Here is a 27,452-nt window from a genome sequence, read left to right on the forward strand (position 1 = left end):
ACCTCATGGTCAACTCGCTGTCAGCACAGAGGCCAGTGGACTCAGGCTTTGGCTATTCATGATGCTGCAAACAGCTTACAAGGTTAGAATGGTTTGATCTGAATTGGATAATTGTTGTTTTAATTACATTTGGTCCCCAAGAATCTAGTCTTTATATTATGTAGGTTAAGAGGTAACTGTATATTTAAAGTTCATTTAACATGATTTATGTGTGCAGAACTTCTTAAGATGATTTTGTGTTTTAGGAGCTGTGGAAGGCTTAAAGCATTTAGGCTGGTATGGAACCCTGTCCACTTATTTAAAGGGAACATCTGCAGCTGTACAAGAGAACATGCAGGATGCATGGTAAGAACGAAGCTCAATAATTCCTTTTTATAGTTTCCTGATTGTGAATTAATCTCTTTCAAAGGAGAGGTAATGTTTGTGATCATATATCTTGTGTGTAGGTGGGAATGCTGTTGGCGCCTTGGGAAGTGGGAAGAAGCATTGGATTCTAATGAAACTCTACTTGAGAGCCATCAGATGCATATTTATAGTCTCTTCCAAGCCATCCATTTAAGGGATCTGCCTGCCATTAGTAACCACATTGAAGCTGCCAAAGTACAAATTTTGCAACAGTTGAAGATGGTGAGTTCCCGCTTTCTCTACACCGTCTCTTTCTCAGCCCAGATTTGCATGTTTCTCTGTCTCTCTCTCCATGAATCTTTTTCCTTCTGCAGTTTGTTGACAATCAATTGATCAATTGGTTTAATGTTGTGAAACTCCCCACTATCAGGAAGCTAGGACAGTGCCCCTCACAAAGGACTTTGTAGCATGGAATTTAATTAATCATGCCTTTGGTTCAACTCACTGGTGGTAGGGTTCAAACTGCCATCACCCCTACCTCTTGTCACAGGTAGCGATGCCATATTCCATTCAGCCAATGAGCCTTGAAGAAGAATAAAATAATGTTTTTATCTCATTTTTAGTTCATGAAACCACATTAGAAAAGCAATTGTTTCATTGTTGATATATAATTGCTTATTTATATATATATATATATTTTTTTTTTTTTTTTTGGGGGGGGAAGGTTTACTCTGATTAAGTAAGTTGAATAGTTGACTTATGGATAATTTCCCTACAGGTCAGTGTGGAGAGCAGCTCTTGCCTCTATCTTCTGCTGAGCAACCTACAAATCATCAGTGAAATGGAATCAGTTACTCGCAATCAATCTTCTCTGGACTCCAGAACAGTATGTCAAATATTCATACACTTTTGAGTGGGTGAACGTATGCATATGTGTACATATGACGTATGTATGTATAATGTATTAAAATGGTAGGATTGATAATATGGTTTGGATATATGTGGGGTGGGCATATGATTTTACTTGGGCACCCCCTTTACAAGGAGAAAAGGCTCTTTTGTATATATGTATGGTATAAGTGACCAGAAGGCAGAGCTGCAACACATATGTAAGATTTGTTACATATACCAAGGGCTTTTTCCCCCTTACAAGGGAGTTTGCCAAAATCAAAAACCATAAATCCACTCCTACCCATTTCATCCCCACATACTCCACTCCCATTCACCATCCCTCCCTTCCCCTTTTCTTGACTCCTCCTGGATGCTAGGTCATCCCTGCATCTCGCCCACTGCCCTGGGTCAGAAGCAGTGCAGCAAGACACAGCACATCCACAACAAGACTGCTTCATTTCATCAGCGACCCCCCTCCATCCCCTTCATCACTCATTTTCTTAGTGCTTCCCACTGCATCTACCTTTCCTTCCCTATCCTCCTTCACATTTAGCAACTCCCTAAAATACTCTGCCCATTTTCCATTATCATCTCTCCATCTGTACATTTTACCGTTTCTTCTCTACTTGATTTGCCTCCCCTTCCTCTCTTGATTTCCTTTCGAAGAATCTTTTTATTACTTTCAAAATTTTCTGTCATACTCTTACCCCATTTCACATCTGCTCTTCTTTTTGCCTCCCCATCTTATGCTTTATTTCTCTCTTTGTTCCTTTCATATGATTCATCCTATTTTGCAACCAATCTGTGAATGCTCATTTCTTCTCTTCTACAATCTTCGTTTCTTCATCATCCCACCACTCACTACCCATATTCTGTTTACTTCCATCGTCCTTGTTCCACACACCATCCTTGCACACCTTGTGACTCCCTCCTTGAAACATTCCTATTCCTCCACCACACCTAGTTCTACTCTATCCTTCACTCCCTCCCACTCCTCTCTCAGCTTCTTGTACTTTTTTTCTCATATAGGCAGTTTACTCTAAGCACCTCCCTACTATTCTTTTCCTCTTTCTCCATCTATCCTCCACTCTCAGCTTACCTTCCACCAAAAAATGATATATTCCTCCACACTCCCTAAGAACATGTACATCCAAAGCTCTTACTACTCTTCTGGTCACCACTATATAATCCTCTAAGGCCCTATCCACCACCATCTCCCAAGTGTACTTATGCTTGCTTGACTTTCTTTGTAAACAATGCATTTGCTGTCATCAACTCTCCACTACATTTTTTTCCTGGCACTCCACACGTCCCAAACACTCCATCTATTGGTTCATCTCCTACCGTAGCATTGAGATCTCCCAATACCATTACATTGACAGTTGTCCCTAAACCCTCTATGCACTCATTGAAATATATCCAAAAAGCCTCCCTTTCCTCTACACTCTTCTCACTACCAGGCCCATATGCACTTACAAAGACCCAAATCTCCCTTCCCAGTTTCACCTTCATTCACATTATCCTTGAGGAAACCTCTTTCCACTTCACATGTTTACCTATCTCTACACATAGTAATATAGCCACCCCTTTTCTCCCTCATCCTCTCTTCACTCCTGACACCCTCCCAGCTACACTTCCAAACTCAAACTCGCACCTCCCTTTCAACGTAGTTTCAATGCCAACACATCCATCTTTCTTCTCACAAACATACTGCCTATCTCTTTGCTCTTACTTTCATCTGTGCCACACCCACATACATTCATTGAAAGACCCAAACCTTAGGGTTCTGGTTGAAAAACTCCTCCCAGACCCACTTGTACTTTTTTTTTCAAGGAAATGTCTCCTTTGGGGCTACAGAGAGTAGGATGCTTAGTCCTATCTCCTTCCTGTTTTTATTGCCTTTTATGACTCAAGTGGGAACACTCACTGCCAGTAATCTGTTTCCTCTACGACAGGGTTCAGTGAAAAAGGAATTGTACATTCTGAGAAACGGTACAGGACAGTATTGAGAGTGGGGAACAGCATAACAGCATAACAGATTTCCTATATCACAGACAAAATTATGTATGGCTCTAGTCCATAGAGTCACCCTATATAGACCCTAAAGTATGAGCTGCATGCTACTGAGCAGATTTTAACCTCAGTAACATGGAGTCAATACCCCAGATGGGGATAAATTTTGTTGAAGAGGAAAAAGCTGGATGGCAAAGAAAGTGAACTTTTGTTGGGATGATCATGTATGTTGAATATTTGCAGAAATCTTATGAAGTCTGCTTGGGGGGATATAACAGATGAAATATTTGTAATAACATGAGATTCACTTTTCTGAAAGGCACCACAGATGGTTAAGAATGCTTTAGAGCTGTGGGAAATGAGAGATTTGATTAAGACAGAAAACTTTGAGCACAGAGAACCTGTCCTAGCAGCACGAGTGGCCTTCCTAAATGCACTCCAGGACCACTGTGACACTGACGATGCCCTTTTGCAAGTTCTGGTATGTTGGCTCGAGTTATTGGTAATTGTTAGTTATCATGAGTGTATGCTGTGCTTTTTACTTTTTTATCCATGTATCTGTGTTTAATAGTATATCAATGATTCCTGTCCAAAGAAAATAGTTAACACCAGCTAAAACCTCATGTTCTAGTGATGATTTAGAAACTAATCTAGGGTATAGAGTTGATTGTTTCCCAATGACTAACATTCAGTAGGAAGTAAAATTGAATTACAGTCAATTGTATATTCAAGTAAAATGACTTGGAATCATTTATAGCTTTCATATTAAGTAATTAAGTCTCACTCTTGATGCTAGTTCATCTTTGTGTGGGAGGAGTGAGAATTATTTATATGTACTCATGATACTCTGATATTGCAAGCCTCACATCTGATTAATTACATTTCTTTATTCTTCAGTTGCTGAAAAGTGGATTTATAAGGAAGACCCCAAGCAAAGGCCTGGATGGGTGCGAGTCCGTGTTGGTGCAAGCTTCAAAATTAAATGTCTCCACTCAGTTATCAAATTTTCGGTGCCTGGAGATAGCTCAAGTTGCAAAAGCCAGAGGAGATTTAAGACAGGCCTCTCACATCTTGGAGAACTTGCTTCACGATTTAGAAAACATAGGAAATGTAAGATTTTTGTTGTTACTGTTGTGGCTTAGTTGTGTATAAGAATCCTTCATAAATTATTTTTAAATTGTTTACTTGTCACAGATCAGTGACCATGAAGCTCATTGCCAAGCATTAAGTCTGTATGGAGAGGTTTTGACCAAAACAAGAGCAAAGCCACCAAGAACAATCATCACAAATTATATGGAAAGAGCTTTAACTATTATGGAGGAGAAAGGAGCAGGTATGTATAATTCAGCCATATTTGAAAGGATTCACTGTGTACACAGTCTTTATCATTAACTTGCATGGTGCTGATCATATATACATATATTATTTCTTTGTCGCGGCTCGTGCCGCTTAAATTCTTCTTATCGGCTTAAGAAACCTGCACAGCGAAGCTATAGCGATAATCCCATACCACACTCCTGGTCATATGGCCATTTCCCGAAGGTTGAGTGTGGTTTGAATTTTCCGCCAAAATCATCGGAAATTTAAAATTCCCGGCTCTGTGCAGGCATGCGCATTGTCGACCCCACCTCCCCCTCCCTATCCCCTCCCTTCTTACCCGGCTAGCTGGAGACGGACGTCGCGTCACTTCAATGAGAAATGAAGGCTTCGCCTGTGGGAGGAGGGAGGGACCCTAAATCTGTGCAGGTTTCTTAAGCCGATAAGAAGAATTTAAGCGGCACGAGCCGCGACAAAGAAATATTATCGGCTGAAAGAAACCTGCACAGCGAAGCTATGCATGAGACGAGGACAGGTGGGAGGAGAGGTGAAGCCTGAATCAAACCGTTATTACGTGTGTCTTTCCTATGGGAGACTTATTCATTTTATCACTCAGTAGAGGGGAGACAGAAACGTCAAGTACCCACGCCGAAGAATGTGACATGCACAACATTGCACTGCTCACACAATGCGTAAATTATACGAAATTTGTATCCTGTTCAACGGTTCCTGGCCCCTCCCCACTCCTCGGTCGCCCTTTGCCCCCTCCACTTTTTTGAGATGAGAGGGGTGGAGCCGTTTCCATGGCGACACATGGGACAGGGGCGACCGAGTGGTAGAGACACCGTGTCCCCAAGGGAGTCGTCGATGTCCAGTCCCTAGGTCCCGCACCCGCTCCACAGAGTGGGTGCGGAGAAACTCCAGCGACCGGCGTAGGGCCCCCGACCGAAGCCAGGGACGCAACAACCTGTGGAGTGCTGAGGGTATCGGCCCGGGCAGGTCACGCGGGAGAAGCAGTATGCTCCTGTCGACCTCCCGTACCAGCCGTCGGCGCCCCAAGCGGCTCAGTGGAAGGGCCGGGGTCGCAAAGTTGAGGCAACCCCCCCCCGCCACCGAAGGAGGGAGGACGTGTGAGAGAAGCACGCTCTTTTGGCGCAGGGGAGCACCCGAAGGACGCTGACTGTGTCCCACTCAATCCCGAGCCAATAAAGTCTCTGTGTGGGAGCAAGGGCAGACCCGTCCCAGTCCACCCCGAACTCCACGTCCGCCAACACACTCAGAGCCACTGAGATGTCGGCCGATGCACCCTCCCGGTGCAAATGCATCAACTAGCCGTCTAGGAACATGAGTGTGGAGACGCTTTCTTCCGTCCAACGTACGCCTACCACTCTCACTAGTTTCGTGAAGATCCTCGGGGTAAGCGAGAAACCGAAAGGGAGTATGCGAGGCCAAGTTCGTTTCCGAGCGACCTCGTCCGTGGGCGTTAGTCAAGAGGCTTCGTCCTGGGTGAAGACGTTCCCTGAGCATCTCCCACGAAGACGGGCCTGGACCCTCGGTATGTATCCAACTCACCCCAAGTCTTCCCGCGGGAAGTCCTCGAAGCCCGTGGCGAGCGTCTTCATCCAATAGTGTGCTATGGCAATTTGTGACGTCTCATCACCCACAAGCGGACTTCTATATGTTTAATACCTAGTGACATCATGTGATTATACTGTGACGTCACCGGATTGATCATGGCGCCATAGGATCGTCTCGTGACGTCACAGGGACACAAATTGACGTCATAGGACTACATGGTGACGTCAATTTATCACAATGACGTCATCTTATCATACCGTGACATCACTGAGTCACAGTGAGCGTCGAAATCAATTTTGACATGGTAAAAATTCTGGACCATCATGACTGTAGATTAAATTAAGTTGAATAGGAAAAGTCATGTTCATTTCGACCTAAGTCACAGTGAGCGTCGAAATTAATTTTAACATGGTAAAATTCTCGACCATCATGACTGTAGATTAAATTAAGTTGAATAGGAAAAGTCATGTTCATGTTGACCTGAGTCACAGTGGGCGTTGAATTAGTTTAACATGGTAAAATTCTTGACCATCATGACTACAGATTAGCTTAAGTTGAATAGGAAAAGTCATGGTCATTTCGACCTAAGTCACAGTGAGCGTCGAAATCAATTTTAACATGGTAAAATTCTCGACCATCATGACTGTAGATTAGCTCAAGTTGAATAGGAAAAGTCATCTCCATTTCCACCTGAGTCACGGTGAGCGTCGAAATTAATTTTAACATGGTAAAATTCTCGACCATCATGACTGTAGATTAGCTCAAGTTGAATAGGAAAAGTCATGGTCATTTCGACCTGAGTCACAGTGAGCGTTGAAATTAATTTCAACATGGTAAAGTTCTTGACCATCATGACTATAGATTAGCTTAAGTTGAATAGGAGAAGTCATGTCCATTTCGACCTGTTTTTTTTTTTCCAAGGTCAAGGCATTTTATTTATGTAATACCTAGCACTTTGCGCCAACTTAAACTGTACTATTTAAAACTGATTTTCCTCTTCTCATTACACTAAATGATTGTAGTTTCTTTGAACTAATTTATACTCATTTTAACTAACACTAGACTCCCTAAGTCTAAAGTTCTTTTGTGTTTTACTTGGGGGTGGAACATCAGGTAAGTCATCTTTAAACTCAAGCCAAGTGAAGTTGATAAGAGGTTGGCTGTGGCTCATGAGAAGGGCTGGGTGGTGTTTTTTTTTTTTTTTTTTTTTTAAGAAACCTGGAAGAAGGGTGGTGCCGTGAGGCGTTAGAAGACCATTGAAGCTCGGAGGTATGGGGCTGCCGAGGCCTGATGATCCTCGGGGAGCCACCCTCCGTATCATAAGACACGTCCCCTTGTCCTCCAAGAGGCCCGGGTTCTTACCACGGACGACTTGAGGACGTATGGGGAACGGAGTACGAGTGGAAAAGGTCAAAGTCTACGCCTAGGGCCTGACAAAGAAAGTTATAAGGCGTTAAAGGACCATTATTGGTCGAAGGTATGGGGCTGCCGAGGCCTGATGACCCTCGGGGCGTCACCCTCCGTATCATAGGACACGTCCCCTTGTCCTCCGAGAGGCCCGGATTCTTACCACGTACGACTCGAAGACGTATGGGGAACGGATTACGAGTGGAAAAGGTCAAAGTCTACGCCTAGGGCCTCACAAAGGGATCCATTAAGGCGTTAGAGGACCATTATTGGTCGGATGTATGGGGCTGCCGAGAGGCCTGATGACCCTCGGGGGCACCCCCTCCGTACCATAGGACACGTCCCCCTCTCTTCCGAGAGGCCCGGGTTCTTACCGCGGACGACCCGAAGACGTATGGGGAACGGATTACGATCGTATAAGGTCAAAGTCTACGCCTAGGGCCTGACGAAGCAAGCTATGAGGCTGTTAGAGGACCATTGATGACCGGAGGTTTGGGGCTGCCGAGAGGCCTGATGACCCTGGGGGGCGCCACACTCCGTATCATAAGACACGTCCCCCTGTCTTCAAAGAGGCCCGGGTTCTTACCACGGACGGCCTGGAGACGGGGACGTATTGCGATCGTATATGGTCAAAGTCTACGCCTAGGGCCTGATACAAACCGTGAGGCAATAGAGGACCGATGATGGTCAAAGGTATGGCGCTGCCGAGAGGCCTGATGACCCTGGGGGGCGCCACACTCCGTACCATAAGACACGTCCCCTGTCCTCCGAGAGGACCCGGGTTGTTTACCAGGGACGGCTCGAAGACGGGGACGGATTGTGCTCGTATAAAATCAAAGTCGAAGAATGAGACAAACCAGCAGCCAAGCGGAAAGCGATAAAACTAACAGACGATTAACCAGCAGGAAACGGGACCGCCTGCTCCCATGTGGGCAGCGAGTTAACCACTCGGTCCCGTTTCCGCGATCTAAGTGACGCGACGTCCGGGCCGTCCGGCTCCAGCTACCCGGGTAAGACGGGAGGGGATAGGGAGGGGGAGGTGGGGTCGACAATGCGCATGCCTGCACAGAGCCGGGAATTTTAAATTTCCGATGATTTTGGCGGAAAATTCAAACCACACTCAACCTTCGGGAAATGGCCATATGACCAGGAGTGTGGTATGGGATTATCGCTATAGCTTCGCTGTGCAGGTTTCTTTCAGCGATATCAAAGGCTTTTTCCCCCTTACACAGGAGGTAGCCAAAAAACAAAGGCATAGAAACCACTCCCATCCATTCCATCCCCTACTATCCCCTACATACTTCACTCCCCTCTACCCTCTTCCCTCCCTCTTACCTTGGCACCTCCTGGATATTCCTAATTTGGAAAGCATTTTGGCATGGGGCATAAATAGATTTATATAAACAAATGTACCAAAAGGCATTTTCCCCCATAGAAGCGGGCTAGTTGAGTCAAAGCATACACTAATCCAACAACCACCTTGCCTCCTTTCTTGTGTTATGTTGTGAGCTTATGACCTCTACTCCAGTCATCAATGGTGTGATACCAACTCATTGGAAATGGCAGAGGCTCCTGATTTTATGCAGGACCAACCAGGGAGGGGGAGGAGCCAGAGACCAGACACTGTCATAAGGCAAAGTTGATACCTAGTGGATAGAAGGGCCAATTAAACCACCAACAGATCATAACCCCAACTCTTGAGAAAGACACAGGTCAAAACTGGTCGAGTGGTGTATTACTGAAAGGCTCCTCCAGTTCTCTTTCCCTTCCCACAGCTTCCCATTCTCTACCTAGCATTCTTAGAGTGAAAAGAGCATCTTACATTCCTGCCTTATTCTTTGAAATCTGGCCATCCATCCTTACCCACTAAGTATAAACCTGTGTCTAGTATTCTTGGAGTGAAATAAGCATCTTACATTCCTGTCCATTCCTGCAATTAATCTAGTGCCTTTTGTTATTGAGGTAATTATTTATTTGTACATACATATACCAAAGGTTCTTTCCCCCTAACATGGGAGGTAGCCAAAAAACAAAGGCATGAAATCTACTCCCACCCATTCCATTCCCACATACTCCACTCACATTCACCCCACTCCCTCTTATCTTGGCTCCTCCTGGATAATGGGTCATCCCTGTATCTTGCCCACTGCCTTGAGTTAGAAGCAGTGTTACAAGACAGAGTACATCCACAGCAAGGCTGCTTCATTAAATTGGTGACCCCCCCCCCCCTCTCTGTCCCCTCCTGCAGAAAAAGAGAAGATGGGGAGGAATTCCTTTGGGCTGCGTCAAATTATTTTTTCACATATACTCCCTTAACTCCCATCCCCCACCCACTCCCTTTCATGCATCACAGCATCATCCATACCCAACCATTCTATACTCGCCCCTATCTTCTGTTTTCTCCTGTTGTTCCTCAACAGACATTCCCCTCTTTCCCAATGTCCCATTTACCTCACCCATCCATCTCATCCATGGTCACCCCCTCATGTTCACTCCTTCCACCTCTGGCTTCCACACCTCTTTTACTAATCTTTCTTCACTCATTCTTTCCATGTGTCCAAACCATCCCAATATTCTTTCAACCCAATCTCCCAACTCCCTTTCCACCCCCATTCTCCTCCTCGCCTCCTTGTTTCTCACTCTATCCAGCCTAGTAACCCCTATCATACTTCTCAGGCACCACATCTCAAACACATTCAAAGTCCTCTCTTATATTCTATGTTTCTGCCCCATACAGTGCTGTGGGCGCAATCATTCCTTCATAAAACCTCCTCTTAGCATCCATTCCCAAATGTCTTATTTCTCATTACACTTTTTAATCCACCAATGCATTTACTTGCTTCTCTCAATCTACATTTTACCTCCACCTCCACTCCTCCCTTTCCCACCACATTTACTCCCAAGTATCTAAAACTATCCGCTTCCTCCAGTCTCTCCCCCTTAATACTCACTTCCAGTCTCCTTCCACTTTCTCCCCTTGTACATCTCATCACCTTATATTTACCCACATTTATCTTCAACTTCCTTCTTTCACACACCTTCCCAAACTCTGTCACTAACCTCCTCAATCCCTCCTTTGATCCTGCCACAAGCACAGTGTCATCAGCAAACAATTGGTTTATCTCCCACTTTTCTCCATTTTCTTTAACCATTTCTAATCCCCAACCCTTTACCCATGCATTTATCTCTTGCACCACCCCATCCATGTATAAATTGAACAGCCAGGGTGACATAACACATCCCTGACAAGTCTCACCTTTACCTCAAACCACTCACTCTTTCCATTTCTGATTCTAACACAAGCTGTACTATTCTTGTAAAAACTTTTGGCTGCTCTTAAAAGCTTTCCTCCTATCCCATATATCTGCAATACCTCCCACAGTCCCTTCCTGTCCGCCCTGTCATAAGCCTTTTCCAAATCCATAAAGGCCCCCAAAAAACATCCTTACCTTTTCCTAAAGCTTTCCCACAAATATGTTTTACCACAAATCTGATCCACACAACCCCTACCTGTCCTAAACCCACACTGTTCCTCACCAATTACTCATCATGTTCCTCTCCTAATCCTCTCAATCAAGACCCTCCCATAAGCCTTGCCAACTACACTTGACAAACTGATCCCTCTAAAACTACTACATTCACTCTTGTCCCCTTTTCCCTTGTAAAGTGGAACTGTACAGGCATTCCTCCAGTCCTCTGGCACTGTTCCTTCTTTTAAACAAACACTAAATAATCTCACCAGCCAGTCCATCACTGTACCTCCTTTGTTTTAGACATTTATATGTAATATTATTTTTTAACTGTGCTTTTTATTTCTCTGTTTAAATAGATGAAAAGAACAGTAATAACTTAGTTGCTGCCTACTATCAACTTGCTGTGTTTAGTGAAGAATGGTATCTACAGGTGAAGGAACACCTCAAGTCTGACACAGCCAAGATTAAGATAAACAACATCAAGCAGTCCAAGATGGAAGCTCAGAGAGTTTCCGAAGTGATCTGCCAATGTAAAGATGAAGTTGAAAGGAAAGAACTTGAAAGGTATGTTCAGTACTTAATAGTGGTTCCTTATAATGAACTCTGTCCATATTTGTATTTTGTCACTGATGACTAGTACTCCCATCTTTAGGGACAGTAGTATGCCAAGGAGGTGAAGTAATAGAGGTGGTACTAAAGAGATTTAGGAACAGGAGCAGCAAGAAGGTTTTTGTTGTTGTTGTTGTTGTTGTTCCCTAGACTGTCTGTCCGAGCAGTCCCGTCTCCCCAAGGAATGTCACAGCCGAAACTGGGTTTTCCCACAAATCCTTTATAGAGTGTATGTTGTGTTGTTTGCGTGCATAATTGTGTATGAGGTTTTTGTTGTTGTTGTTGCCATTCCCTAGACTGTCTGGATGAACAGCTCTGTCTCCCTGAGGAATGCCATGGCTGGAACGGGATTTTCCTACAAATCCTTAATAGAATGTATATTGTGTAGTTGACATGTGTGATTTTGTACAATGCAGGCTTCCATAATGTGTTGTATAGTATGGGATGAAGTGTTGCATTCTGGACAGTTATCAGCAGTGTGGTCATCCAGCTTCTTCTGGTAGCTTAGAAGGGATATTAGAAGAAATAATTGATTAGCATTCTATTTTTAAGTGGAGATTAGTTTCCAGTCATAAAAGAAGGACTTCTAGGACGAAATGTCAGTAATAAAACTCCAACGGTTTTTGGTGTTGACCTCGCCACCCTTCTATTCATTCTGTCTTACATACTTTAGCGGGAAATGACTCTACTGTCCATCTCACAAGACCACCACAAGCAGGTTCCTGTCATTGGTCCCTTGGGGTAGTTAATGTCTTAACAACTCTTCCCCTTTTATTTATGTTGCAGTAAGAAAACAATATTGAGTAAGAATGCGGCTCTAGATCAAGGTTACTTGCAAGACCTTGTAAATAAAAAGAAGGATTACTTAATGCTTGCATTGAAGAACTACCTGAAGTGCTTAGCCACAGCTGAAGACCATGACGTCCATGTTTATCGTGTTTTAGCACTGTGGTTTGAACATTCCTCCTGTGGTGATGTCAATGCTTTGGTAAGTGTACCTGATAATAGATTACAAACTCCTTATTTTTGTGACACACACAGTCATTTGAGTGACTTATGACAAAGTCCTTATGTTGTTCAAATTTTTTCAGGTTTGTGAGTCCATACACAGAATAAAGAGTCACAAGTGGGTGCCTCTTTTATACCAACTCGTAGCTCGTCTCACCAATGGCAAGACTGAGGAGGGGAATGGCTTGTTTCAAAGTTTACTGAATAATATATTAGGTAATGCTGCATGTAAATGAGCCAGTATGTATTAGGATGTGTTTGGTGCATTGCCTCTGTCCTAGGTGGTAGTTAGGGGACACCAAGGGGCCAAGAATTTTTTAAAAGATGTTGAGGCCCCCCATGGCATTGCCATTGCATTGTATGCTTGCTGTTGATTATATACATACATATACCAAGGGCTAAACCTTTTCAAGGGAGGTAGTCCAAGTCAAAGACATAATTCCATTTCCACCCACTCACCTAGTCTCCCTATCTTGGCTCCTCCTGGATGACGGGCCATCCCTGCATCTTGCCCATCGCCCTTGGTCAGAAGCAATGCAGCAAGACACAGCATATCCACAACAAGGCCGCTTCATTTAAATGGTGACCCCCCTCTCCGTCCCCTAATGCAGAAACATTGAAGATGGGGAGAAATACCTTTGGGCTGCATCAAAATATCATTCAATACAACCACTTTCCCCCATCCCCCACCCACTTCTCTCCATGCATCATAGCATCATCCATACACAGCCATTCTCCACTAACACTATCTTCTGCCTCCTCCTTCCCATCCTCAACAGACATCCATCTCCCTCTTGTTCAGTGCCCATTTCACCCCATCCATCTCCTCAGTTGCCCCCCACCTCATGTTCACTCCCACCTCTGCCTTCCACACTTCTTTTACTAATCTTTCTTCACTCATTCATATGTGTCCAAACCATCCCAATACTCTTTCATCAACCCTATTTCCCATCACCTTTTATACTTCTGCTCTCCTCCTCACCTCCTTGTTTCTCACTCTATCTAACCTTGTAACCCCTACCATACTTCTCAGACATTTAATCTCAAACACATTTAAACTCCTCTCTTATGTTCCATGTCTCTGCTCCATACAATGCTGTCAGCACAATCACCCCTTCATACAATCTCCTCATAGCATCTATTCCCAAATATCCATTTTTCATTACACTTTTTAATCCCCCAAGGCATTTACTTGCTTCTTTCTATCTACAGTTGATTATGTACCCATAGATTTTTTTTCTCTCTCTCCTATCCCCTTTTTGTGGTAAGAATGATTTATTACATTTACTTGTCATATTAAAGCAATTTTTAGTGAGATTTTTTATATTATGAATAATACTTGATATATTGTTTCAGAAATGGTGTGTCAAGAGCATCCTCACCATGGCCTGCCAGTGCTGCTTGCCCTGGCCCATGCACATGCTGATGATGTCAAACACAAAGTTGCTGAAGAGGTAAAACATTTTCTGTTTTTATTTCTTAATTCTGTCTTGCTCAGTTGCCTCTGACCTGGACCTGGGCCATGTAATAAGAGACAGGGATGATCCTTAACCCCTTTGATACGATGACGCCTACGTATGCGTCATGAGGAGCAAGTGGGTATGCGAGGATGCCGATGTTGGCGTCTTGATTATATATACAGTCGTACCTCGGTACTCGACCATAATCCGTTCTGAGGTGGTGGTCGAACACCGAAACCAATTTTCCCCTTATCACTGTCTTTCTTTGGACCCATTATTAAGGGCTAGAGCAACACGAAAAAGTTTAAATCTGGGAAGAAATACTCGAACAAACTGCGTACGTCTTACTCCGCTGGCGGTCTGAGTCGAACTGACGCTTACCCGCTGTTCGAGCTAGTCGAGTACCGAAAATCTGTTCGAGGTCCGATGCATTTTCTACTCGAATTTTTTGGTCGAGTATAGAGGCGGTCGAGTACCGAGGTACGACTGTATTGTTATTATTACTATTATTGTTACAAGAACTTGCTACATTGTCTCTTACCAAAGCAGTAGCCATGAGACTGGGATGAACCTTTATCCACATGGAGCTAAGGTAGAAGGGAAAACAAATGAATTTTGGATGAGTTTGGAGCAAATGTATGATGGGAATTTGAATTATAGATTACTATCCGTGACCAGAACGATTCATTCAACCACTCACTCATTTCCCCCCACCCTCCTTTCACAATGTCATACCTACATAGGATCGAGTCCAAGGAGCCAAGCAGTTGGTGCAGAAATTAAAGAAGCAAAACATAAAGGCGCACGTGTCAGAGATGGAAACAGTTTGCCAGGCTTACCTCTCCTTAGCAAACTGGTGTATGAGCAAAGACAAGGGGAAGATGGGTTCTCAGGTTAGTAACTAATTTGCATTTGTGAATGAAGCAAGAGACATTCCCATTTCATATTATGTTTTGTAAAAATTTATCTGTAGGGGGAACTTTTTATCATCACATGTTTTATATTGGCCACCTCCCTTATAAGGGGAAAAGAGGCTTTTGGAATATTATATATATATATATATATGTATATATATATATATATATATATATATATATTGATAAGTATTTTAGACAAATTATTTGGATGATGGAGAACATAAACACAGGGGAAGGCTCGGAACCCTAAACACTCTAACGTTTCGTTCGCGTAGAACTTCTTCAGAGAGTGTATGTAGAACTGCAGTTGAAGTTTATGTACTAAATCTAATTATCTTTTCGGACACTTGGGAAAGGTCGTTTTTCTGGCGTGTTTTAGAATTAAAATACTAGTTTCTTTAGCTAAATTGATAAACCCTCCTCGATGATTCGATGAATTATTAGTTGAAATATATGCTGATTCAACAATTCTTCTAGTGAATTTATCAAAACCTTTATGTAGCACTTCAGCTTCTCTCCAGTTTGGTAAATGATCGAATTTTTCCGCATGAATTACTAAAGAATTAGATGTCCTATGTGCTTTTATGTCATTTTTATGTTCATAAATTCTTTTTTTCTAATCCTCTTGACGATTCGCCAAAATAAGCCATTGAGCAACTATTGCACGGGATTTTGTATACGACGCTGTTTTCGGAATTGGTTCTCTTTTCAGAAGTCTTTATTAAATCACCTATCCTCTTGTTAGTTATTTTAGCTATGTTTATACCTGATTTTGTTAAATATTTGTCTATTATTGGTGACATTTCTGAGCCAGGTACTGATATAAAATTTGTATTATTTTTATTTTTATCATTTCTGTCTTTCTTTCCGCGATTGTAAATATTTATTGCTTTTCTTTTTGTTCTTTTCAACATTCCCTCTGGATATCCAAGTTTGTCAAAGGTTTTCATAATGTAATCAAATTCGCCTTCTAGGTATTCATTACTACAGATTCGTAGTGCCCTGAGAAAAAATCCTATTACTATACCACTCTTTGTTCTATCATCATGTGCGGAGAAGTAATGTACTAAATCCTCTTTGTTTGTTTCCTTTCTGTATACTGAGAAAGTTACAGTTTTTCCCACTCGTCGTATTAACGTATCTAGGAAGGGCAATTGTCCGTTTTGTTCCTCTTCTACGGTGAACTGAATATCGCTGTTGACCGCGTTAAGCATTCTCACTTTATTATTTACATTGGTGTTTTCGGGGATGATTGCGAGGACATCGTCTACATATCTAAACCAGTATGATCCCCTACCATTGATTCTGATAAAGTTTTCTTTTTCTAATAACTCCATATATAGACAGGCCATCACTGCACTTAAAGGACTACCCATGGCGAGACCTCTATGTTGTTCATATTCGTCACCATTAAAAGTAAACGCACCGAAATTTACGCATAAATCTATCAATTCTATATAATCTTGTTTTCTTATGGGTAGGTCAGTATCGTTCATATCTTTTATTACTCTCTTTACTGCTTCTAACGCACCGTTAGTGGAAATATTTGTGTATAGCGCCTTGACATCATAGCTTACTAACTTTTTCCCCGTGAAATCTAAATCTTTTAGTCTTGTCAAAAGATCGTTAGAATTTTTCAAATGTGTATTGCTGATCGATCCCATTGCTTGTGATAGCGGTTTGGCTAGACATTTCGCTAGTCTGTGGGGTGCACTGCCAACCCCTGAAGTTATGGGTCGCATTGGAACGTTGGGTTTGTGAATTTTTGGAATACCGCGCATTCTGGGAGGATTGGGGTATTCCTCCAGAAGTCCCATTAATTTCTTTCCTTTTTCAGTTTTATCAAGAATTTTTCTGGCATGCTTTTTGAATTTATCTGCTTCATTCGTTACGAAACCTATATGTTTTTTGCGATAAGTATTGTCGTCATCTAAGAGCTCTAACATTTTACTGATATAGTCCTCTTTTGATAAGATCACGATACCACCTCCTTTATCTGCATTGGTGATTACTATGTCTTTGTCTAAGCCTAGATTTATTAAAGCTTTCTTGAATCTTCTGGGGATGACGCATTCGTTTTTAATGGCTAACGCTTGGTAACATGTAACAATCCCCTGTTTGAATCCTTTTTCAATATCGCTGTCACTCCATCTATAGTTTCTCTTAATAAAATCTGTGAATCCCCTTGTGTTAATACCAGTGTCGAATTTAAGTCCTAGCGATAGAGCTTGAATTTCAGTATTCGATAATCTCCTATCTGAAAGATTTGTTATTATTTCACACCTTCCAATTTTATTCCAATCGCTGTTGTCACATAGACTGTTTAATTTTCGCTCTAGTCTTTCATTTTGTGATGTCTTTTCTTTTTCTAATTTATAAGTTATGAACTATACTGACCTACCCATAAGATATGAACGATACTGACCTACCCATAAGAAAACAAGATTATATAGAATTGATAGATTTATGCGTAAATTTCGGTGCGTTTACTTTTAATGGTGACGAATATGAACAACATAGAGGTCTCGCCATGGGTAGTCCTTTAAGTGCAGTGATGGCCTGTCTATATATGGAGTTATTAGAAAAAGAAAACTTTATCAGAATCAATGGTAGGGGATCATACTGGTTTAGATATGTAGACGATGTCCTCGCAATCATCCCCGAAAACACCAATGTAAATAATAAAGTGAGAATGCTTAACGCGGTCAACAGCGATATTCAGTTCACCGTAGAAGAGGAACAAAACGGACAATTGCCCTTCCTAGATACGTTAATACGACGAGTGGGAAAAACTGTAACTTTCTCAGTATACAGAAAGGAAACAAACAAAGAGGATTTAGTACATTACTTCTCCGCACATGATGATAGAACAAAGAGTGGTATAGTAATAGGATTTTTTCTCAGGGCACTACGAATCTGTAGTAATGAATACCTAGAAGGCGAATTTGATTACATTATGAAAACCTTTGACAAACTTGGATATCCAGAGGGAATGTTGAAAAGAACAAAAAGAAAAGCAATAAATATTTACAATCGCGGAAAGAAAGACAGAAATGATAAAAATAAAAATAATACAAATTTTATATCAGTACCTGGCTCAGAAATGTCACCAATAATAGACAAATATTTAACAAAATCAGGTATAAACATAGCTAAAATAACTAACAAGAGGATAGGTGATTTAATAAAGACTTCTGAAAAGAGAACCAATTCCGAAAACAGCGTCGTATACAAAATCCCGTGCAATAGTTGCTCAATGGCTTATTTTGGCGAATCGTCAAGAGGATTAGAAAAAAAAGAATTTATGAACATAAAAATGACATAAAAGCACATAGGACATCTAATTCTTTAGTAATTCATGCGGAAAAATTCGATCATTTACCAAACTGGAGAGAAGCTGAAGTGCTACATAAAGGTTTTGATAAATTCACTAGAAGAATTGTTGAATCAGCATATATTTCAACTAATAATTCATCGAATCATCGAGGAGGGTTTATCAATTTAGCTAAAGAAACTAGTATTTTAATTCTAAAACACGCCAGAAAAACGACCTTTCCCAAGTGTCCGAAAAGATAATTAGATTTAGTACATAAACTTCAACTGCAGTTCTACATACACTCTCTGAAGAAGTTCTACGCGAACGAAACGTTAGAGTGTTTAGGGTTCCGAGCCTTCCCCTGTGTTTATGTTCTCCATCATCCAAATAATATATATATATATATATATATATGTAAATATATATATATTATTTTACATACTTAGAATTTTTATCAAATGCTATAAGTCAATTATTTTACAGACGCCAGTCACAAAGATTCCATCCAACCAACCCTTAAGCAAACTACGAAACCTGAATTACACAGGTGCCTTAACACGACCCTTGCAAGTCCAGGCATCAGGCCAGTACAGTCCTCCTTGTATTGCCAACTGGGATGGAACTATTACCCTTGTAGGTGGTATTAATGCTCCTAATAAACTGACCATCATCACAGAAGATGGTGTCAAGTCTCATGAATTGTTAAAAGGGAGGGATGACACCCGTCAGGATGCTGTTCTGGAACAGGTTTGAAACTATATAATTACTGTTTGATGTCATGCAGGTTGTTGTATTTTTCAGGTATGCATAGATATTAAAACATTACTCCCTTAAACCCCCATCCCCCACCCACTCCACCTCATGCATCACAGTATCACCCATACACAACCATTCTCCACTCATCCCTACTCTCCCATACTTCCTCAACAGATATCCCCTTTTACCCCATCCATCCATCTCATCCTTGGTCACCCCCTCATGTTCACTCCTTCCACCTCTGGCTTCCACACCTCTTTTACTAATCTTTCTTCACTCATTCTTTCCATGTGTCCAAACCATCCCAATACTCTTTCATCAACCTTATCTCCCAACTCCATTTCTACCCCCATTCTCCTCCTCACCTCCTCATTTCTCATTCTATCTAGTTTAGTAACTCCTATCATACTTCTCAGGCACCTCATCTTAAACACATTCAAACTCCTCTCTTCCTTGCTTATGTTCCATGTGTCTGCCCCATACAGTGCTATTGGCACAATGAATTCTTCATACAATCTCTTAGCATCCATTCCCAAATGTCTTTTTCTCATTACATTTTTTAATCCCCCAAGGCATTTACTTGCTTCTCTCAATCTACATTCTACCTCCACTCCCATTCCTGCCACAATTGCACCCAAGTATCTAAAACTATCCACTACTTCGAGTCTGCTGCTACTTTCTCCCCTTGTACATCTCATCACCTTACTTTTTCCCAAATTTATTTTCAACTTCCTTCTTTCGCACACCTTCCCAAACTCTATCACTAATTTCCTCAATTCCTCCTCTGACCCTGCTACAAGTGCAGTGTCATCAGCAAACAACAGCTGGCTTATTTCCCACTTTTCTCCATTTTCTTTAGCCATCTCCAATCTCTGACCCATCCATATATAAATTGAACAGCCAAGGTGACATAACACATCCCTGATGAAGTCCCACCTTTTCCTCAAACCATTCACTTTCTCCATTTATGATTCCAACACAAGTTCTACTACTCTCATAAAAACTCTTGGCAGCTCCTAGAAGCTTTCCTCCTATCCTATATCTGAAATACCTCTCACAGTGCCTTCCTGTCTACCCTGTCATAAGCTTTTCCAAATCCATAGAGGACCAAAAAAATCCTTACCTTTTTCTAAAGCTATCTCACATATCTGTCTTACCACAAAAATTCAATCTACACAACCCCTACCTGTCCTAAACCCACACTGTTCCTCACCAATTACTCCCTCTGATCTTCTCCTAATCTTCTCAATCAAGACCCTCCCATAAGCCTTCCCAAGTACACTTAACAAACTGATCCCCCTGAAACTACTACTGTCACGTCCTAGGCTCTATATTTGAGTTGATACATCGAATCATAACCCAGGATTTGAGTAGTTCTTGCAATCCAGATTTCTAGGTCAGCAATTAGCCTCTTATGGATATTTTAACTCCTCTGGGATACAGAAAGAAGGTGGGGTGCAACCACTAAATTTACTATCTACAATTATATGAGTTAATCTTACTAATTAATCAGTGAGAACAGAGTGTGGGCGCGGTAATAAAGTATAAGTGCTCGCCCTTCTTTTATATAAAACAACCGTACAACACCAGTGCCACAACACAGGTGCCAACATACATCTAATTAAATTGTTCTATTTCTATTTACCCAATTCCACACATTTCACTGTCATCTTTGTTCTTGTGTGAAGAGGGCTTACAATATAGTCACTATTTTATATCTTATCCTAAAAGTTAGTATGGCAAGGAAAAGGGGGTTTCTACTTCCTTGCCTGGTTTGATTTACGTGCCCTTTAACCTCTGCTGGCAAAAGGCCCTGATTTCGTACTCCTCCGCGGCTGGCCCACGAGTACCTTCATGCGTATTACTCATACTCATATGGTCACTGCGAATAAAGAGTTCATTGTTCCTACATACTTCTCCACTGCCGGCCCACGAGTACCTTCATGCATATTACTCATCCCATAGGATCGCCGTGAATAAAGAGTTCATTGTTCCTCTGCTGCCAGACCTACATCACCTTATGCTTAGGCCTGCGTCATGATGAAAGAGATGCATAGCACGATACCATCATGATCATGGTGTGAACATGACAACTACACTCACACTTGTCCCTTTTTCCCTTGTAAAGTAGAACTATACAGGCACTCCTCCAGTCCTCTGGCACTCTACCCTCTCTTAAATATTAAATAACCTCACCAGCCAGACCACCTTCACTCTACCTCCTATTTTTAGACATTTTGTATGACACCCATCCAACCCAGGTGCCTTACCTACTCTCATCATCTTAACAACTGCCTTTACCTAATCTTTCCTTATTTCTCCTCCATTTTCCTCACTCATCACTCATTTTCTTAGCACTTCCTCTTTCTCCATCTATCCTCCACTCTCTTCTTACCTTCCACCAAAAAGTTATCTGATATTCCCCCACTCTCTATCCTTAAAACATGTACATCCTTAACTCTTCCTACTATACTCCTGGTTACCATTGTATAGTCCATTAATGCCCTGTCTACCACCCCTCCATCCACTGCCCTCTTGCATGTGTACTTATGCTTGACTTTCTTCCTAAACATTGTATTTGCTATCATCAACTCTAGACAAAGCTCCACCAACAACTCTCCACCACAATTTTTTCCTGGGACTCCACACTTACCAACCACTCCATCAATAGGTTTATTTCCTACCCTACCATTAAAGTCTCCCAGTACCACTACATTGATATTTCACCTAAAGTCCTCTATGTACTCATGTAAATCTATCCTTAAAGCCTACCTTTCCTCTACACTCTTCTCACTACCAGGCCCATATGCACTAACAAAAACCCACATCTCCCCAGCTTCATTTTCACCCACATTAACCTCAGAGAAACCTTCCACTCCACCATGCTCTTACCTATCTCTTTACTTACTATTATAGCCATCCCCTCTTTCCCTCATACTCTCTTCACCCCTGAGATCCTCCCAAACTCAAACTCATCTCTCCCTTTCAACTTAGTTTCACTTAGTGCCAACACATCCATCTTTCTTCTTACAAACATACTGTCTATCCCTTCCCTTTTACTCTCATCTGTAGGAATGTACCCTTTGGGCTACAGGGAGAAGGATGCCTAGTCCTATCCCCGTCCCATTCTTGTCGTCTTATACGACTCAAGTGGAAAGGCTTGGTGGCAGTATTCTTTTCCCCCACCATCAAAAATGAATGAATAGAGAAATGGTACAGGACAGTAACAAGAGTGAGGGGACAGCATAATGGAGGGAAAGTCACAGTATAATAAAGAATCATTATTTCTATGTGAATAGAGATTTCCTCTACCACAGACAAAATGATGTGTGGCTCTGGTTTGTAGGGGCACCCCATATAGACCCTGAAGTATCAGCTGCATGCTACTGAGCAGCTTTTAACCCCACAATAACATGCAGCCTATACCCCAGATAAGGTCTGGGGTATGTATGTAGCAGTATCAAATATTAACTAGATTATTGTAGGGAATACCCTCCTGAAGAACTTACCAGAGATGGACCCTTGGGATACTGAGGGGCAGGGGAAATCGGCTGAAATAAATTGTCAGTTAGTGGCCACAATTGACACAAGGTTTAACCACTTCCAAATGAGTTTGTGTAAAATAAGGACTATTTTTTTATATGTCATCATTAATGTATCATTCTGTTATAGGTATTTGGTATTGTCAACAAATTACTCAAGAAAGAAAGTGAATCCAAAAGTAGAAGGCTTTCTGTGCGTACATATATGGTTGTACCCCTGTCACAGAGAAGTGGTCTTATTCAGTGGTGTGAGAATACACAGGTGAGGAGTTAGGGTATTTGTGCATAAGGTTTTCCACAATCAACATAAAAAAACATAATGATGCACAGTTCCTACAGATTTCAAGCTAGCCAAGAGCTAAACAAGATTTTGGCAATTTTGTTATATGTATGTATTTTGTTATATCAAGGAACATTGTAAGATATTTATCCAGGATGCTGTGGACATTAGAAAGTTGCAAAATTTTAGATGCCTTTTTCTTAGATTTTCATTATTGTTGCTCTTATAGTCTCGTCTAGTATTAGATAATTTTCATGATTCAGTATTTTCTTTATTTTATTACATATACAAGGCCTTAATCCCTTTATACGGCGGGTGACTGAGTTAAACACTATTTTGCATTCAGCGCTTAATTTTAATCATGGTAATCAAATATCGCTGTTATGGAGTGTCTTCATTAATACTGTCTTTTACTTCACAAAAGACCTTTGGTGATTACCTAATTGGAGGTGACGGCAAAAGTGGAGCTCACAAGATGTACTGCCCTACAGACTGGCCAGCAATCGTTTGCAGAAAGAACCTACAACAAGCAAGAACAAAACCCAGAGAAGAGAAAGAGAAGATATTTAGGGTTAGCAATGACTTGTCTGATCAGTCTTAAAAATTTAGCAATGTGAAAAGGGTGCATTTCTAAATAAATTGCAAATAAAAAATAAAAAAAAAGGGGGGGGGAGGAAAAATATTGCACTCTTTATTTTTTCAGGAGGTTTTGTCCCACCTTCGACCAGTTTTCCGTCATTTCTTCTTTGAGAATTATCCACGACCAGATGTTTGGTACAAAAGACGTCTGGCTTACACCAATTCTGTTGCCACCAATTCTATGGTTGGTTACATCTTAGGATTGGGAGATAGACATGTTTGGAATATCCTTGTGGACAAACAGTCTGCAGAACTCATTCACATTGATCTTGGCATAGCCTTCGAGTTTGGGAAGATTTTGCAACCTCCAGAGACAGTCCCTTTCAGACTAAGTCAGGTACAGTTGAAGCACTTCCCATTGGTTTTGTGCAAAATTTAAAAAATAAGAGAAGTATATCTTTGTTATGAACAGGGGTATTACATTGAAGGAAACGATGGTAATGTAATGTTAGAGCAAATGTATTAATTTTAGGATTTTTTTTTTTTTTTAATGAGCAGGACATTGTGGATGGGATGGGAGTCTCTGGTGTAGAAGGAGTGTTTCGGCATGGATGTGAAGTGACTCTCCAGGTCCTTAGGAACTATGCAGCACTCTTAGTTACAGTAGTGGAGGTGTTGCGGCATGACCCTTTGTACACATGGACGTTGTCCCCACAACAGATCGCAAAGCTGCAGACGGCTAGTGCCACCTCCCACCAGACCTTAGGTAAGTCATTTCATTACTTCAAGAGTCAGCATAGTTTAGAAAATTATAAAATTCCACTAACTTATGTACATATATTTACCGAAATGGTCTTTTCCCCATATTAACCACTTCACTCTGGGGCACATCGCACGTCTGGCAGCATTAGCTGCCCGACGTGCGATGTTGCGTCATAATAATCGCATTATAAAAGATAAAGTCAGTGCTCAATCGTTCATTCTCTTTCACCTGTGAATTTTGATAACCATAGAAAATATGATGAAGCCAGTTTAGAGAGAATGGAGGTTACGTAGGTACGACTACAATAAATATAATCAAGACACTGACGTCGGCATCATCGCGTACCCACTTGCTCCTCATGACGCCTACGTAGGCGTCACCGTATGGAAGTGGTTAAGTTGGTAGCCAAATCAAAGGATATACCTACCCTACATCTATTTCCCACCATGGTCATTCCTTGTATATCTTATCACTCTACTTATGCCTTCATGTACTTGAAACTTTTTCCACTCATACACCCTTCCAAACTGTGTCACCAACTGCTTCAGTCACTCTTCAGAATCGACCACAATCGAAGTTAGTTATTTCTTTTTGTCTAAGAGTGTACAGATGTTATTATTTATTTAACCCCTTCGATACGATGATGCCTACGTAGGTGTCATGAGGAGCAAGTGGGTACGTGAGGATGCCAATGTCGCCGTCTTGATCATATATATTGTGGTTGTAAACTTGTACTGCATGACCCCCATACTCTGTAAACTGGCTTCATCATATTTTCTATGGTTATCAAAATTCACAGGTGAAAGAGAACGAGCAATACAGCGGTAACTTTATTCTTTATAATGCGAGTATTATGGCGCAACATCACACGTCTGGCAGCTAATGCTGCCCGCGAGATTTGGGCCCGTATTGAAGGGGTTATGGACATACATATTCATCCTTCTGTATTTGATGTCTGAGGTTCATAACTTAGTATGAAGAATAGACCAGTGACAAAGAGCAATATGTAGTTGATGATGCAGCTGTGATATATGGAATTGCAATTGTTAAACCAAGACAAAAGTGTATATATTTTTCTCACAGAAAGCAACAGTGTAGCAAGTATGGCTGAACGTGTGGTTCTGAGGGTCCAACAGAAGCTGGCAGGTTTAGAAGAAGGTCAGGTCTGGACAGTGACAGAGCAAGTCACCTCTCTCATCAACCAAGCCACAGACATTGGAAACCTCTCTCAACTCTTTCCGGGTTGGCAGCCTTATCTGTAGTGAAGTTAAGGACGAGGAAGTTGCAATTATCATAAAGAGACATATTGGCTGCTGTTTAGCAATTTGACAATTGTAACTGACAACTTTGTATAAGTTGTTTCCTTTTCATTATGATGTACTTAATATATTTTGTTATGGAAAGGATAGATTTCATCCAATTGAGGGGGTAAACTCAACTGAGGTTTTTTATCAGTTGAAGCCCTCTTAGGCTGGATTCTCCCCCTGAGCCACATAAGGTTGCCTCTCTTTATTGTAAACAAATTCACCAGGGCCATGGCATCAGTCTTTTACTCAAGTGATCCACAGAGTTCGAAATGGATAGCTTCACTGAGAAATCCTAACAGTACCCAATTGTAAATAGCAAACCTTACATCTTTACTGCTATTATTTCTATGGAGTGTGCCCCTGCTCAAAGGACATCTCTAATGCTGTGAGTATTGGCATTTTATTGTTTTAACTTGTGGATCACTCAGGTTGGCACATGTACATACATACATACACCAAAGGCTTTTTCCCCCTTATAAGGGAGGTAGCCGAGAAACGAAGTCTTAAAAACCACTCCCACCCATTCCATCCCTAACATACTTCACTCCCCTCCACCCTCTATCTTGGCATTTCCTGGATGACGTGTTATCCCTGCATCTTGCCGACTGCCCTGGGTCAGAAGCAGTGACACAAGACAGCACATCCACAGAAAGGCTGCTTCATTAAATTGGCGACCACCCCCTCTCAGTCCCCTCATGCAGAAAAGGAGAGGACGGAGAGAAATCCCTTGGGGCTGCATCAATTTATTTCTCATACATATTCCCTCACCCCCCATTCCCCACCCACTCCACTTCCTGCATCAGAGCATCATCCATACACCATTCCCAATTCACCCCTATCTTCTGTCCTTCCTCGGCAGACATTTCCCTCTTTCCCAATGCCCCTTTTGTCCCATCCATCCATCTCATCCTAGGTCAACCCCTCATGTTCACTCCTTCCACCTCTGCTTTCCACACCCCTTTTACTAGTCTTTCTTCACTCATTCTTTCCATGTGTCCAAACCATCCCAATACTCTTTCATCAACCCTATCTCCCAACACCCTTTCTACCCCTGTTCTCCTCCTCACCTCCTCATTTCTCACTCTATCCAGCCTAGTAACCCCTATCATACTTCTCAGACACCTCATCTCAAACACATTCAAACTCCTCTCTTCCTCTCTTATGTTCCATGATTCTGCCCCATACAGTGCTGTCGGCACAATCACTCCTTCATACAATCTCCCCTTAGCATCCATTCCTGAATGTCTATTTCTCATTACATTTTTTAATCCCCCAGAGCATCTACCTGCTTCTCTTAATCTACATTCTACCTCCACTCCTCCCTTTCCTGCCACATATGCACCCAAGTATCTAAAACAATCCACACTCTCCAGCCTCTCTCCCTTAATACTCATTTCTAGTTTGCTGCCACTTTCTCCCCTTGTACATCTCATCACCTTACTTTTACCCACATTTATCTTCAACTTCCTTCTTTTGCACACCTTCCCAAACTTTGTGGCTAACTTCCTCAGTCCCTCCTCTGATCCTCTGTAAAATGGTTATATAACTCAGTTCAATCGGTGTATGTGAATGTGTGTAAAAGTCAAAAGTGAGAGTTTACTTTTGATTGATGCTATGTTTTTGTGAGGTCACATTACCCATTTGAAATGGTACTCTACACTGTAGAGAAAATAAAAAATAGAGGATGGTAAAAGTACAAATAGGATTGCCTACTTGTACATCCGAGATATCAAAGGAGAGCAACTTTACCGACTTTCCTTTTCATGAACCTTCACCCACCAATCATCTACTTGGATGAACAGAACAGACCTCATCTAATTCAGGTGGATGAACTATATTTTATCCTGATCTAGCTTTTCATGCCTTTTCATTCATTGCTACACATCTACTT

The 27,452-nt window shown here is 41.7% G+C and overlaps 1 protein-coding gene across 1 annotated transcript; it reads left to right on the forward strand.

Annotated features, from left to right (window-relative positions):
- Positions 1–25,841, forward strand: LOC143027025 (serine-protein kinase ATM-like). The gene is made up of 18 exons (XM_076187863.1): positions 1–82; positions 246–345; positions 447–627; positions 1,124–1,231; positions 3,569–3,730; positions 4,147–4,359; positions 4,444–4,582; positions 11,381–11,588; positions 12,420–12,621; positions 12,725–12,857; positions 13,998–14,095; positions 14,845–14,994; positions 18,818–19,081; positions 22,763–22,894; positions 23,337–23,483; positions 23,616–23,888; positions 24,050–24,257; positions 25,338–25,841. Exons 2-18 carry the CDS (start codon positions 332–334, stop codon positions 25,514–25,516), a joined length of 2,811 nt encoding a protein of 936 aa, XP_076043978.1. The 5' UTR covers positions 1–82; positions 246–331; the 3' UTR covers positions 25,517–25,841.
- Positions 25,842–27,452: the final 1,611 nt, after the last annotated feature.

The sequence above is a fragment of the Oratosquilla oratoria genome, chromosome 7, assembly GCF_046742065.1.
Source record: "Oratosquilla oratoria isolate Oo_2021 chromosome 7, ASM4674206v1, whole genome shotgun sequence".
NCBI lineage: Eukaryota > Metazoa > Arthropoda > Malacostraca > Stomatopoda > Squillidae > Oratosquilla > Oratosquilla oratoria.

What these genes read in the sequence shown, in the direction of transcription:
- LOC143027025 (XM_076187863.1), top strand. An exon ending in TTTACTGAATAATATATTAG is followed by an intron (nt 12,858 to 13,997) that starts GTAATGCTGCAT and finishes ATATTGTTTCAG; the next exon opens with AAATGGTGTGTCAAGAGCAT. An exon ending in AGAAAGAGAAGATATTTAGG is followed by an intron (nt 23,484 to 23,615) that starts GTTAGCAATGAC and finishes TTATTTTTTCAG; the next exon opens with GAGGTTTTGTCCCACCTTCG.